The sequence below is a fragment of the Thalassophryne amazonica genome, chromosome 1, assembly GCF_902500255.1.
Source record: "Thalassophryne amazonica chromosome 1, fThaAma1.1, whole genome shotgun sequence".
NCBI classification, from domain to species: domain Eukaryota; kingdom Metazoa; phylum Chordata; class Actinopteri; order Batrachoidiformes; family Batrachoididae; genus Thalassophryne; species Thalassophryne amazonica.
In genome coordinates, this window is record NC_047103.1 from 34,871,046 (window position 1) to 34,886,739 (window position 15,694).

General features: G+C 48.9%; 1 protein-coding gene across 1 annotated transcript in view; it reads left to right on the forward strand.

Moving 5' to 3' along the window:
- LOC117508013 (E3 ubiquitin-protein ligase RNF31-like) overlaps window positions 1-15,048 on the forward strand; it is a 40,836-nt gene extending 25,788 nt beyond the window's left edge. Inside the window, 6 exon segments of the mRNA XM_034167721.1 lie at window positions 1,400-1,512; window positions 9,675-9,788; window positions 10,309-10,357; window positions 10,682-10,778; window positions 13,901-14,067; window positions 14,389-15,048. Coding sequence (XP_034023612.1) covers window positions 1,400-1,512; window positions 9,675-9,788; window positions 10,309-10,357; window positions 10,682-10,778; window positions 13,901-14,067; window positions 14,389-14,522 — 674 coding nt within the window. The 3' untranslated portion in view covers window positions 14,523-15,048.
- Window positions 15,049-15,694: the final 646 nt, after the last annotated feature.

Consider the following 15,694-nt stretch of genomic DNA (forward strand, 5'->3'; position numbering starts at 1 on the left):
ACGACGGCCGACCAGAATATCAAACAGGTTTGATTTTCATCTGACCATACGATTGCCGATCAGGAGGTGGATGTGAGATGTTACACGCAGCTCGTTACTCCATGTATACCAAACGATGCAGGATGCGCGATTAGCCTGAAACTCGGTGCAATCCAAAAAATTCTTGCACGACTGAAAAATCAGCTGAAAAGGGGCCAAAACTCGCACTGGCACCAGTAGATCATGGCAGTGTTCTATTTATTTTGACACCGGTTATATCAGATGGTTATCTAATTACAACTTGGCTTTTTGTTTTTTTGTTTTTTTTTGAAAATGCCTTTTTTCTTTACAAATAAAAATGGCATATTTTACAAAAGCACATTTATCTGTAAACACCAACGCACAACACACACTTCACATTAACGTGTTGGTTTACGTAGAATGAATCAACCAATCAGTGTTAGCGGAGGCACATTTTACCCAGAATGCCATCTGTCTGTGTTTGTTACAAAACTTCAGAATTAGTGCATTATTCAACATTAAAAGATATATGTTATATCTTAACTTTGCACAAATGACAGATTTGACATTAATGGCGTTATTCTATCAGTATTCATTTTATTTACACCAAACCATAAATCAGCATTGCTTTATTTTCCAAGACCTGACGGCAGCATTGTAATTGAGTAGAGACTTGAGCTTTGTGGCTCCTTTCAGCTGCATGTGTGCTGGAAGCCATGTAGTAAACTGGAGCTTCCAGCAGGGGCAAGACGTTCAAAGACAGAAGTGCTGACTCATTGTTTGGGTCTGTCGTCGCCTTTGATGCTACCAGAAGCGATCGTTGTGCTAAAACTAAAACCAGCGTGTTAGTAGTCGCAAGTGTACCGGAGACAATACCGGAATTTATCAGTTATCGGTTATCTGTAACTTCCGATACATTTTTGTGTGGTTTATCGTTTTATCTTTATCAGTTCTCTGATTATTTGTTATCGAAGTAAATTTTTTGGTTATCTGTGCCCACCACTGATAGGGTCATTGGTTTAATTCTTTAGTCAGACAGATGACATACGAATGTGTCTTTGTCCAAAGTCCTCAATCCCCAAATTGCTATTCCACTAAACCTGTGGTTTCATCAACAGACAATTAAAATTATAATACAAAAACTTCACTGGGAAACACTGCCCCAAAAATCATATGCCGTTTGAAATGTGATTAAACTGTACACTACACAAGACCTGATATTCTGGTGTGATGAAAGTGCAGAGATGTAACTATCACAACATCGCTACAGTGTTTTATTAAAAAAATTGTTAAAGAAAGGCTAGTCTTCTTGTGCTGCTTCAAACAAACCATTCATTAACCTTATTTTATGATATTCTCTGCATTAACTGGATTTGCTCTTCTGTGTGTCCTCTTTCAGCCTGTCCTCACTGCAGGTTCCAGTACGCTTTGACCAAAGGTGGCTGCATGCACTTCAGTTGTTCCCAGTGCCGTTATCAGTTCTGCAGTGGCTGCAACAACCCTTACCACAAGGTGAGTGCAGCTGACGTCTCCATGGGGTGAAGCAAAACGGTATGGCACTAAAAATTATGCTATTACTGACAGATTTTATGTGGTGTACAAATATCTTACACTGTTATTTTCAGTGGAATGAGCAATATTGATTATTATCTACACACTGGTGCAGATTTACGGCCGTGCAAAAGCTGACAAACACTACCTCCATTGACGGTTCGCATTTTCTTAGTTCAATGAGCAATGATTTGGAGATTGGTTGGTTAAAAGCTCTCTAACTTGAGTTTACACTGTCGGCATGTGACTGCCCATGTAGTAACACAGTTAAGTAAATACTAGTGTGTTGTCCGTGGGGATCCACAGGCTCTAGATTGGGTAGTGTTTATAAAATAGGTAGCTGACATTTTTGAAGGGTAGTAATAAATTATGCAAAGTTTCTATAATGATTTTAACTGAAAGTGCAGGAAATTAAAATGAGAAAGTTTGTGAAATAATTGTATTTATTATTTGGCAAATGTAGTTGATGTCATGTTTTACAACTGGCACGGTTGAGATATTTTCTTTGTACAGAGTTTGTGTTGTGTGGGCCGCTGAAGAGGAGGTACTGCTGGCCCACCACCACCAGAGGGCGCCCTGCTTGGAGTGCGGGCTCCAAGCACGAGAGGGCGCCAGACCCAGAGGAGTGACAGCTGTCACTCATCACACCAGCTGTCACTCATCTACACCAGTACTTAAGCCGGACTGCAACTCCACCTCCCCGCCGAGAAATCGACTACCGAGAGGTAATTTCTCTGCTGACTCATATCGTTGAGTAATTTCTGAACTTCTGTTGCAGCCGGTATCCTGTGGTCTTCGCCCTTATCTGGGGAATTGGCGTGTGGCGTGATGACGACGACTGCGCCACAGATAAGTGGTTAAATAAAGAGCTGCACGAGTGTGTGATTCGGAGGTGGAGGTCCTCCTCCTGACTGTGTACAGACTGTAGACCACTGAGTGTAAGGGCTTACACTCATTCATCTTGTCTCTGCTTTTTGCCAGCAGTACCAGGTTCGACAGCCGAAGACAGAGGTCACCTGGGGACTCGGGACTTGGCGGCTCCGGTGTTTCTTCAGACCGTTGGTGGTGGAGGCCGGTGGGGACGCGGCCTCTCTCTCGTCGGGGTCTTCTATCTTTGAGCCTGCCCACACGTCACCTGGTGTTAATTGACTTTACAATTTCTGTATATTTAGTTGTGTATTGTCACAAACATTAAATTGTTACCTTTTGGCTTACTCATTGCCGTTCATTTGCGCCCCCTGTTGTGGTCCGTGCTACGACACCTTCCCAACAGGATTTCTCGCCAATCGCCATGGATTCCGAGGGGCGTCAGCTCGAGCGTGAACGGCCAATGGAAGAGCCGGGGGCGCAGGCGTCAGCGGGAGGCGTGTTGAGTGAGCTGCAGCAGATCTTAACCGCCTTCACGGCTCGGTTGGATTTAGTGACCGAGCAGAATGTCCTCCTTAATCGGAGAGTGGAGGCTCTCGCCGCCAGGGTGGAAGCGCACGATCAGGGCGCTGCTGCAGCTCCTCCTCTGGCTGGTCCTGGGCCTGAATCAGACGTACCACTGGTCGTTCAACGAACCCCCCACCGTCCCCTGAAGCATACATAAGCCCTCCGGAACCGTACGGGGGCTGTGTCGAGACGTGCGCGGACTTCCTCATGCAGTGTTCGCTCGTCTTTTCACAGCGCCCTGTCATGTACGCATCAGACGCTAGCCGGGTAGCTTATGTTATTAATCTGCTTCGAGGAGAGGCACGCGCATGGGCTACGGCGCTTTGGGAGCAGAACTCACGGCTCCTAACGTCTTATACTGGGTTTGTACGGGAGTTCAAACAAGTGTTTGATCATCCCAACAGAGGCGAGGCCGGTTCAAACGTGCTGCTGTCGATGAGACAGGGGCGCCGTAGCGCAGCCGAGTATGCAGTCGACTTCCGCATCGCGGCAGCGAGGTCCGGCTGGAATAACGTTGCGCTCCGCGCCGCCTTTATAAGTGGGCTGTCCCCGGTCCTTAAGGAGCACCTACTGGCTAAGGAGGAACCGCGGGATTTTGACGGGCTTGTCGATTTGGTTATACGCTTAGACAACCGTTTGAATGAGCATCGTCGGGAGCAGGCCGGGGGGCGTGACCGGGCACGAGCCGTCCCTCCCCCTTCCGGTTCCGACAATGACGTCGTCCCCACGCTTCACTGCCAAGAGCCCCGTGTGGCTACAGCTCCCCCTGCTGAGGAGGCTATGGACACGAGCAGGGCCAAAGTAAGATCAAATGTCAGACAAAGGAGACTGGCCCGCGGGGAGTGTTTTGTCTGCGGCTCTTGTGAGCACATGCAGAGGGACTGCCCTGAACGGTCAAACTACAACGCCCGTCCTTAGAAACTGGGCTAAGGGTGGGCCATAACACACACGCGGAAAGACCCGCAGATCGGCACGAATCCCAGTAACAATCCTTTGTGAGGAGTTAACCCTTCACGCCCCAGCACTGATAGACACGGGGTCAGAAGGGAATCTGCTGGACAACAGATGGGCAAAGGAAGTAGGGCTCCCTCTGGTGGCTCTGCCGGCACCAGTGCAGGTGCGAGCACTAGATGGCACCCTGCTTCCATTAATCACACATCAGACACAACCAGTGACCTTGGTTGTGTCTGGGAATCACAGGGAGGAGATAGTGTTCCATGTAACACCATCTACCTCCCGAGTGATCTTGGGTTTTCCATGGATGGTGAAGCACAATCCCCGGGTCGATTGGCCGTCCGGGGTTGTGACGCAGTGGAGCGAAACCTGCCACCGGGAGTGTTTAGGATCCTCGGTTCCCCCCGGCACTACAGCTAATGAGGAGGTCAGAGTCCCCCTCAATCTATCGGCGGTGCCTAAGGAGTACCATGGTCTTGCTGACGTTTTCAGCAAAGATCTGGCGCTCACTCTTCCTCCGCACCGACCGTATGATTGTGCCATCGATTTAGTCCCGGGCGTTGAGTACCCGTCCAGTAGGTTGTACAACCTCTCACGTCCGGAACGCGAATCAATGGAGACCTACATCCGGGACTCCTTAGCTGCCGGGCTGATCCGGAACTCCACCTCCCCGATGAGTGCTGGTTTCTTTTTGTGGGCAAGAAGGACGGCGGACTCCGTCCATGCATTGATTACAGAGGGCTGAACGAGATCACGGTTCGCAATCGATACCCGTTACCTCTGTTGGATTCAGTGTTCACGCCCCTGCATGGAGCCCAAATCTTTACGAAATTGGATCTTAGAAACGCGTACCACCTGGTTCGGATCCGGAAGGGAGACGAATGGAAGACGGCATTCAACACCCCGTTAGGTCATTTTGAGTACCTGGTCATGCCGTTCGGCCTCACTAACGCCCCCGCGACGTTCCAAGCTTTGGTAAATGACGTCTTGCGGGACTTCCTGCATCGGTTCGTCTTCGTATATCTGGACGATATACTCATCTTTTCCCCGGACCCTGAGACCCATGTCCAGCATGTACGTCAGGTCCTACAGCGGTTGTTGGAGAACCGGCTGTTTGTGAAGGGCGAGAAGTGCGAGTTCCAACCGCAATCTTTGTCCTTTCTGGGTTCATCATCTCTCCAACTCCGTCGCCCTGATCCGGCTAAGGTTGCGGCGGTGAGAGATTGGCCCCAACCAACAAGCCGCAGGAAACTACAGCAGTTCCTCGGCTTTGCAAATTTTTACAGGAGGTTCATCAAAGGTTACAGTCAGGTAGTTAGCCCCCTGACTGCCCTGACCTCCACCAAGGTCCCCTTCACCTGGTCGGATCGGTGCGAAGCCGCGTTCCAGGAGTTGAAACGCCGGTTCTCGACTGCACCAGTTCTGGTGCAGCCTGATCCTGATCGCCAGTACATAGTAGAAGTGGACGCCCCTGACTCAGGGATAGGAGCGTGCTGTCCCAGAGCGTAGAGGCTGATAAAGTTCTCCATCCTTGTGCCTTTTATTCCCGCAGGTTGACCCCAGCTGAACGGAACTATGACTTGGCAACCGGGAACTTCTTGCGGTGAAGGAGGCTCTTGAAGAGTGGAGACACCTGCTGGAGGGGGCGTCGTTGCCCTTCACGGTTTTCACTGACCATCAGAACCTGGAGTACATCCGGACCGCCAAGCGGCTGAACCCCAGGCAAGCCCGCTGGTCTCTGTTCTTCGGGCGCTTTGACTTCCGGATTACATATCGCCCCGGGACCAAGAACCAAAAATCAGATGCATTGTCCCGGGTGCACGAAGAAGAAGCCAAAGCGGGGCTGTCGAACCCCACCGAGACCATCATCCCCGAGTCCACTGTCGTGGCCACCCTTACCTGGGACGTGGAGAAGACCGTCCGGGAGGCCCTGACCAGGAGCCGGACCCGGGGACTGGCCCCAAGGACAGACTGTACGTCCCACCAGAGGCAAGAGCTGCCGTATTGGACTTCTGTCACGGGTCCAAGCTCTCCTGTCTCCGGAGTGCGTAGGACCGTGGCAGTAGTCCAGCAGCGCTTCTGGTGGGCGTCCCTGGAAACCGACGTCCGGGACTACATCCAGGCCTGTACCATCTGCGCCAGGGGCAAGGCAGACCATCGGAGGACGACGGGCCTATCCAACCCCTGCCAGTGCCTCATCGCCCCTGGTCTCACATCGGCCTGGATTTCATCACGGGCCTCCCGCCGTCCCAGGGCAACACCGTAATCCTCACGATAGTGGACCGTTCTCCAAGGCGGCCCACTTCGTGGCCCTCCCGAAGCTCCCAACGGCCCAGGAGACAGCAGACCTCCTGGTCCATCACGTTGCGGCTGCATGGGATACCTTCGGACATCGTCTCAGATCGTGGTCCCCAGTTCTCTTCACAGGTGTGGAAGAGTTTCTGCAAGGAGCTGGGGGCCACCGTGAGTCTCTCGTCCGGGTACCACCCCAGACCAACGGCCAGGCAGAGCGGGCCAACCAGGAGTTGGAGCAGGCCCTTCGGTGTGTCACCTCCGCACATCCGGGGGCCTGGAGTCACCATCTGGCCTGGATCGAGTATGCCCACAACAGCCAAGTTCGTCTGCTACCGGCCTCTCCCCTTTTGAGGTGTGTTTGGGGTACCAGCCCCCATTGTTCCCGCTGGTGGAGGGAGAGGTCGGTGTGCCCTCGGTCCAGGCCCACCTCAGGAGATGTCGCCGGGTGTGGCGGACCGCCCGCTCTGCCCTGTTGAAGGCCCGGACGAGGGCCAAGTCCCATGCGGACCGCCGACGGTCCCCGGCCCCACGTACCAGCCCGGGCAGGAGGTGTGGCTGTCAACAAGGATATCCCCCTCTGTGTGGACTCAACCAAGTTGAAGGACAGATAACATCGGACCATTCCCTATCCCAAGATCATCAACCCAGCCGCAGTGAAGCTCCGTCTCCGGCTTCGCCTGCGGATCCACCCTGTCTTCCACGTGTCCCGTCTCAAACCGCACCACACCTCGCCCAGCTGTACACCTGGACCCACGCCGCCTCCTGCCCGGCTCATCGACGGGGAAACCTGCTTGGACGGTCCGCAGGCTCCTGGACGTCCGTCGTAAGGGCCGGGGGTTCCAATATCTGGTGGGACTGGGAGGGTATGGACCTGAAGAACGCTCCTGGGTGAAGAGGAGCTTCATCCTGGACCCGGCCCTCCTGGCCGATTTCTACAGACGTCACCCGGAGGAGGCGCCCGTTGAGGGGGGGTGTCCTGTTGTGTGGGCCGCTGAAGAGGAGGTACTGCTGGCCCACCACCACCAGAGGGCGCCCTGCTTGGAGTGCGGGGCTCCAAGCACGAGAGGGCGCCAGACCCAGAGGAAGTGACAGCTGTCACTCATCACACCAAGCTGTCACTCATCTACACCAGTACTTAAGCCGGACTGCAACTCCACCTCCCCGCCAAGAAATCGACTACCGAGAGGTAATTTCTCTGCTGACTCATATCGTTGAGTAATTTCTGAACTTCTGTTGCAGCCGGTATCCCTGTGGTGTTCGCCCTTATCTGGGGAATTGGCGTTGTGGCGTGACGACGACGACTGCGCCACAGATAAGTGGTTAAACAAAGAGCTGCACGAGTGTGTGATTCGGAGGTGGAGGTCCTCCTCCTGACTGTGTACAGACTGTAGACCACTGAGTGTAAGGGCTTACACTCATTCATCTTGTCTCTGCTTTTTGCCAGCAGTACCAGGTTCGACAGCCGAAGACAGAGGTCACCTGGGGACTCGGGACTTGGCGGCTCCGGTGTTCTTCAGACCGTTGGTGGTGGAGGCCGTGTGGGACGCGGCCTCTCTCTCGTCGGGGTCTTCTATCTTCGAGCCTGCCCGCACGTCACCTGGTGTTAATTGACTTTACAATTTCTGTATGTTTAGTTGTGTATTGTCCAACATTAAATTGTTACCTTTTGGCTTACTCATTGTCCGTTCATTTGCGCCCCCTGTTGTGGGTCCGTGCTACGACACCTTCCCAACAGTTTGTCGGTTACCAGGGACTGATTAATGGTGATTATCATATCCATTGTTCATGGTCGTTAACTAATATCCCTAATTTCACCAAAATATTGTCCTATCACTTTGTGTTTTCGCGGCGTTCATTCTTGACCCAAATACATAAACACACCAAACGGCAAATGTCAGCTCTCCCCAGTTTGCCCATGATCGATGTTAGACGCATGTACACAGACGTCACTTGGCTTTTAATACATAGATTTGGACAGTGCCACATTTTTTTTATTTCCATTTGTACTGTACACCACACAGTGGAGTTGAAAAAAAAATCAGACTCTGTCACAATATCATTAATATTAAGCATAAAAACGAAGTCTGTAGTTACTGCATACAACTGACAGGACAGATGTATCTCCAGTGAAAATAAAGTTAATATTTTAGCTTCTGAAATAATTTATTATACAAAAAATAAATAAAAAATTCAGAAGCTAAAATATTAACTTTATTTCATTATTTTTATGGACAGAATTTCTAGGCGGCAGCCAGGGTGTAGAGGGGGTCTGGTTTGGGAACCACAGAATCTCGTCTCTGCGTTTACGGACGATGTGGGTTCTGTTGGCTTCGTCAAATCAGGACCTTCAGCGTGCACTGGGCGGTTTTGCAGCCGAGTGTGAAGCGTCCAGGATGAAGATCAGCACCTCCAAATCCGAGGCCATGGTTCTCGACCGGAAAAAGGTGCTTTGCCCTCTTAGGTCGGTGGAGTGTCCTTGCCTCAGTGGAGGAGTTTAAGTATCTCTGGGTCTTGTTCACGAGTGAGGGACGGATGGAGCGTGAGATCGATAGACGGATTGGTGCAGCATCTGCAGTGATGTGGTTGCTGTATCGGACCGTCGTGGTGAAGAGAGAGCTGAGTAGGGGGGCAAAGCTCTCGATTTACCGATCGATCTACGTTCCGATCCTCACCTATGGTCATGAGATTTGGCTCATCGCGAGTACAAGCAGCCGCGATGATTTCCCTCCGCAGGGGTGGCGGGGCGCTCCCTTAGAGATAGGATGAGGAGCTCGGTCACATCTGGAGGAGCTCGGAGTCGAAGCTGCTGCTCCTCCACATCGAAAGGAGTCAGTTGACGTGGCTCGGGCATCTTTTTCGGATGCCCCCTGGATGCCTCGCTGGATTGGGAGGAGGCCCCGGGAAGACCCAGGACACGCTGGAGGGACTACATCTCTCTACTGGCTTGGGAACACCTTGGGGTTTCCCCCGGAGGAGCTGGGGAGGTGTGTGTGGATCAGGAGGTCTGGGCGCTTTGCTTGAAGCTGCTGCCCCCGTCGACCCGACTCTGGATAAAGCAGAGAAATGGATGGATGGATGGATGGATGAAATATTTATTATATAGATTTTTAAACAGCTCTGATAGATTGATCAGGTAAATTTAGTCCCATTGATTTTCACTAATGTGAACATGGACTGGAGATGTTTTGGATGTGTAGAAGAAAACAGAACATTAACATTAGCTCTTCACTGATTGGTAAGATTTAAATATAAATTAATTTACAGCTACGGTGGTTCATGCGTAAAGGTGCACATCTCTGGCTCTCGAATTTTCTGCTTATTATCTCGGTATCCTCTGTGCACCAATAAAAGAGGGTCCTTTATGTTTTTGATTTTTCAGGAACCTCCTGTTTGCATACATCTCTGGCTCTTGAGTGATCTTTGTTCTGCTCTTTTTGCAGACAGGATTAAGACACCTCATTGTAACTACACTGGTCTGCATGCCCATCACCCAAGAGATCTGTCTCTTCTACCTCAGAGAACGGGAGCCGCTGAGACTACAGGAACTGCTGCAGGTAAGGAGGACACTTCCGGTCAACAGTACACAACCTGGGCCGAAATTATTGCTAAGGAGTGTTGGTGCTGCAGCATAACTGCAATAGTGTGATATTTTTGGGTAAGACCTGATCTTTGTCTCGATGATTCATATTTCTCTTTGTATCTGACCTGAGAATGTTTATCAGACACTGTGTGCTTGCAGCTGGACAATAAAGTAAATATAATGCAATGCTAAAATACCCTCGGCCGTATGAGCATTGTGTTCTTTATAATTTGCAGTTGTGTAAGTAATTATTAGGTTCCAAAAACAGCATTTTCAGTTTCGAAAGTGTTTATTTTTCACTAGCTTTTACATAATATGTGAATATGAGCTTTTGAAAAGACCATATGTTGGCCTCGGGTAAAATGCAATGAGAAATGTCATCATCATCCCTCATGTGATTGACTCTCCTTGATCTCACCCCCTATCTATCATGTAAGATTCAAAAAGGGAAAATGTAATTAACAGTGTATTCTTTATTTCCTGTCTTGGCGCAGCGGAATGGCGTGGAGTTCAACACAGAACCATCCAATGAGACACAGATGGGTAAAGCAGCTTCTTGTTTATGGCCATCAGCTTCCTCCTCTCCGTCGTTAATCACATTGATGAAATACTCCAGCTGTCCTCCCCAACCTCTCTGTAGCTTTTTAAAAAATAAAATAAAAAGACAAAAGCTTCTATGATTAAAGAAATAGTGTCAGACCCCCCCCCACAGATGTCAGTTAGTCATGCTTTAAGATATACTGGGTGCATTTTAGATTATATAGGTTGCTGTAAATAAAGGCATGAAAATGAAAAAGAAATGTTTCATGCCATAGTTAATTAAAGACAAACAATCTGTTTAAATCGATTTCTTTCTCTGTGACTCAGATGGCTGTGGCGTGATGGAGCAGAAAGATGAAGCAGGTCAGCAAATTGATTCACCATGTGGCATCCAGACACAGCCAGGACAGGCTGGATTGTGCGAGTGAGTATCTGACAGCTCTGCTATAACATCCCCCTCTTGTACAATCAGTTGTGCCAGTAGTGATGGGAATTCCTGCTCTTAAGCCCCTTTCACACCGGGGGTGCTCCCAGTTGCTTCCTGTGGCGTCATGACGACGCAGGAATTTCGGCATCAGGTGCGCGCAGCAGGGGGCAGAGAGGGAGTGAGAACGCAGCCTGCAGGTTCTCTGCACAGAGAAGTCAGAGTGCACAGTTTGGCTGCAGACAGACTGTGCACTCTGACTTCTCTTCTACTTCTTGTGCTGAGCTGAAGTGCTGCGCTCTGAGTTCTGTTATAGTTTATCTTTCTCCCTTGACCGTGAGATGTGCGCGTGTGCGCATGGACCGTCCTTAAGCAAATGTGGAGATGTCTGGAGTTGTACTTGATGTTGACATGTCCTGGACTTATGTCCGTTTTTAACTGTGATGAGAGAGTCTGAGCAGAGAAAGGAACTAACTGCCTGCAGACACTTTTTTTCTTTTCTTTCCTCCTTTGACCGCGAGATGCGCGCGCGAGAACGGACCGTCAAGCAAATGTGGAGATGTCTGGAGTTCTGTCTCAGGACTTATGTCCTTTTTTGTCCTTTTTAACTGTGATGTGAGAGTTTGAGCAGAGAACAAGATGCCTGCAGCCAGACTTTTTTTTTCTTTTAATTGTTCACATGTGCGCGCGTGAACGAACGTTCATGAGTGGACTAGAGATGTCCGGACATTTTACTGGATATTTCTGGCAATCATTCTCCATTTTTTTTTTCTTAAGCATGTAGTTTTTGCTGCATTACACAGTATAAAAACAATCCTGCGTGATTTATACTGTGGGAACAGTGTAACACAGCAGGAATCATAAATTGGCTTCGAGTCACGCCGGGTAACGCCTCTTTGCCCCGAATTACGCCTCTTTGCCCCAACTTGCGCTGGAACCACTTCCTTTCTGCATCGAGCACAGGACAAAAAAAAATTAAACAGGTTTAATTTTTTTTTTCGTCTCGGCACCGAGTTGCTTCCACGCGGCGTCGTCATAATGATGCACGGCGCAACTGGGAGCAACCGGGAGTATGGCAACCACGGCGCAACTGGGAGCAACCGGGAGCACGGCCGGTGTGAAAGGGGCTTTAACAGGCCTGCTTCGAGTTGCTTCCTGTGGCGTCATGACGACGTAGGAATGTCTGCGTGAGGTGCGTGCAGCAGGGGGGCAGAGAGGAGGTGAGGATGCAGAGGGAAACCTGCAGACAGTCTGCCTCTGCACAGGAAATCAGAGTGCACAGTTGTGACTGCAGCCAGACTGTGCACTCTGATTTCTCTTCTAGTTTATATTGTTCTTGTGCAGGCTGCAGGTCTGCACTCTGAGTTCTGTTATAGTTTATCTTTCTTCCTTTGACCGTGAGCTGCATGTAAATGTGGAGATGTCTGGAGTTATACTTATGTGGATATGTCCTGGCTCTGGCAATCAGTCTGTGAGAAGGACTTGTGTCCTTTTTTGTCCTTTCTTTTAACACAGTGATGAGAGAGTTTGAGGGGAGAACAAGGAGCTGCCGGATCACAGCAGGAATCATAAATTGGCATCGGTACATTGTATTGTGAAGGTTGGCTTCCAGTCACATGAGTACCATCACGGTGCTCTGACTTGCACTGAAACCACTGTCCTTTCTGCGTGCTGTGCTCGATGCAGAAAAAATTAAACGTTTAATTTTTTGCGTCCGATTCGCTTCGTCCTTTGTGTTTCTCGCGCTGTTGTGGCGTTGAGCTACATCGTCTCGACACTGGGGTTGCTTCCACGTGGCTTCCTCATGTGCCGCACGACGCAACTGGAAGTGGGCCCGGTGTGAAAGGGGCTTTATGGCTCCTCGGTTTTCTTGTTGCGCAAATGAATTTCCCAGACAGGAGCCAGCTCCGATCGTTACTTCAAAGAGCCCTCTAAGAGCCGTTTCTTTTGCAAACGACACAATCACTAGTACCAAAGGCAACACAGCGGTAAATCACCACAGTGGTGATTGAAGGATGGGTGTTTGGATTTAACCTTAAGTGGACTGATCAGGATGATGGTTGAGGGCCGGGGCCTGAAACACGTGGATGTGGACTCTCTGGGGGACTTTAAAATTGTCATTAGACTGATGGGCCCTATTAATGGGTCCTCGATTTTTAACACATTAACATTGGAACTAATTGGTCACTATGACCACAGGACTGTACGAGTGCCTGGATGCTGAGTGCCGTCAGTGCCGAGGAGAGAAGAAGAGAGCCTTTATTGTCGCTGTACATATATACAAAGAAATTTGTCTCTTCTCCATTTTAACCCATCCTAATTACAGTTAGACACAATCCAACTACTAGGAGCAGGAGGCTACGACAGTCTGGCGCCAGGGGACCAACTCCAGATGTAGAGACACCACCTTGGTCAGGGACAGAGAAAGGAGCAGACTTTAAATATGCATGTTTTTTTTTTTTTTTTTTTTATTATTGTGGGAGGAAACCCACACAGACATGGGGAGAACATGCAAACTCGACACGAAAGGAGGGGACGCAATCGCACAACCTTCTTGTGAGCCACCAGTGCTAACCACTATCCCCGTGCCGCCATGCTGTTGAGCCTGTTGACATTTCTTTGTTGTGCTTTGTTTACTTCGACTGTTTATTTGATATTTTTTTTTGGTGTTAGCCAGAGCAGATGGCACCCCTCTGAGTCGGATCGACTTGAGGTTTCTTCCTACAATATGACTTGTGCTTGCTCTGGGGGTGGGTAAGGTTAGACATGTCCTTGTGAAGCACCTTGGGAGATTTGTGAATTCGCCTCCAGATGATACCATGTGCACAGGGACTGCAACCTAACCACATGTCATGTTAAGACCAACACAATCATGGATGCATAAATTAGTGCAATTACGTTTGCTGTTGATACAACATGGGCGCTGGGCATGACAAGCTTAACTGCGTCGGGTGGAAATTACAAATGACCTCGTGGTACCTTTGCATCAGGTGGAAGATTGATTGTTTAGGCCTTGTTGTTTGATGCCTGTGAGGGGTAAAATATTTACAGCTGCATTTCAGGGGACAAACTGGGATGTGTTGGTCGAAGTGTCTAACAAAAGTTCTTTGTGTTTGCTGCAGGAAGCCACTACAGGGAATATCTGGTCAGTCTAATCAATGCACACTCTCTGGACCCCGCCCAGCTGTACGATGTCCAGGAGCTGATTCGGCCTGCGACAGGTACCAAGTGGCCACGCAGAAAGCAGAGAATGAGGACAACAACACTTACCATGCTCGAACTCCTCAAGGTGAGAAACTGCTGAGGTCAGAGGTCAAGTTCAATGGCTTGATGCTGTGGTTGAGTTCAAACATTTCATTGATTCTTCTTTAGGTTAGTAACTTGATTAGACTCAAGAGTCACAGCATCAGCTGATTGAACGGCTTCAAACATCAAATGGTGAAAACAAGCTGAGATTTGTGGATAAACTCATTATGACCAAAATAAGACAAACTTTTGGTGTTTTTTATAATACAGTAAATCATTATGGGCTGAATATATAAAACTTATATGCCTTGATTGTCTCTTTCCTCCCCCCTCCTCACTCTTGCTTACCTCCCCAACTTCACAGAAACTAATGGAAGTTCCACTTGGAGAGAAAGTTCCTCGAAAAAAATAAGATACCTGAAAACATTTTCAATGGATTCACACAAATCAGGTCAATCTGTTGAAATCACCCGCAGAGGATCAGCTGTGCCTTCGTAGTGGACAGTGGATTGTTCAGTGAGCATATATCTCTGAAGAATGATGACAAGATCCAGATTTCTGGAACTGCAGCTCTGTTGTACATCTGTCTGTGGGAATTTGTCCTCACTCCACACAAGGGTCTGATGTCAGACTGTTGTAGAGATTGTGCAGCAGTGAGACATTCTTTTGGTGTGTGTGTGTGTGTGTGTGTTGTGTGGTAAGAATGGTTTTGATTTCCTCTGTAATTGTGCCTTTCTGGACCTTTCTAGTTCATCGTATTTTGCTAAGATTGCATCTGTATTATAGAGTTCAATGTAGTGAGAATGTCAATGTTTGGTGATGAAGGAAGCATCTGTTTCTTTTTTTTTTTAGTGTCTCAATTTTGGATATGAATCCTGAATTTTGGAAATGTATGTTATAATTCAGGGCAGCATGGTGGCTTAGTAGTTAGCACTGTTGCCTCACAGTGAGAAGGTCATGGGATCCATTCCCACCTGTGGCCTTTCTGTGGGAGTTTGCATGTTCTCCCCGTGTTTGCACGGGTTTCCTCCGGGTGCTCCGGTTTCCTCGCACATCCAAAGACATGCGGGTTAGGTGGACTGGAATCTTTAAAATTGTCCGTAGGTGTGCAAGTGGATGCGACTGTGTTTGTCTGTTTGTGGCCCTGAGACAGACTGGTGTCCTGTCATGGGTGTACCCCGCCTTACGCTCTGTGACTGCTGGGATAGGCTTCAGCCCCCCACGACCCTTAATTGGAATAAGCAGTTGAAGATGTGTGTGTGTGTGGGTGGGTGTGTGTGTGTGTGTGTGTGTGTGTGTGTGTGTGTGTGTGTGTGTGTGTGTGTGTGTGTGTGTGTGTGTGTGTGTGTGTGTGTGTGTGTGTGTGTGTGTGTGTGTGTGTGTGTTGTGTGTTATAATTCAGTTTCCCACTGCTGAATCGGTGTCAGGCAAGATTAAGTCATCATACAGACTTGCTTTCTAAATGAGGGGTGTTGAAATCTGGCATTCTTGTGTTTTCAGGAATTTTTAAAAATTGTTTATTTTAAATATGTGTTTTATGAAATTGGATCAGTGAATTTGATTCAAACTATCTGTAAGCAGAATTATTTACTAGCACTTGAAAAATAGATTTCATTGACATTTGAAGTCACAAATGAGGAAAAAAAAAGTGTTGATATAGTCTTCTTATT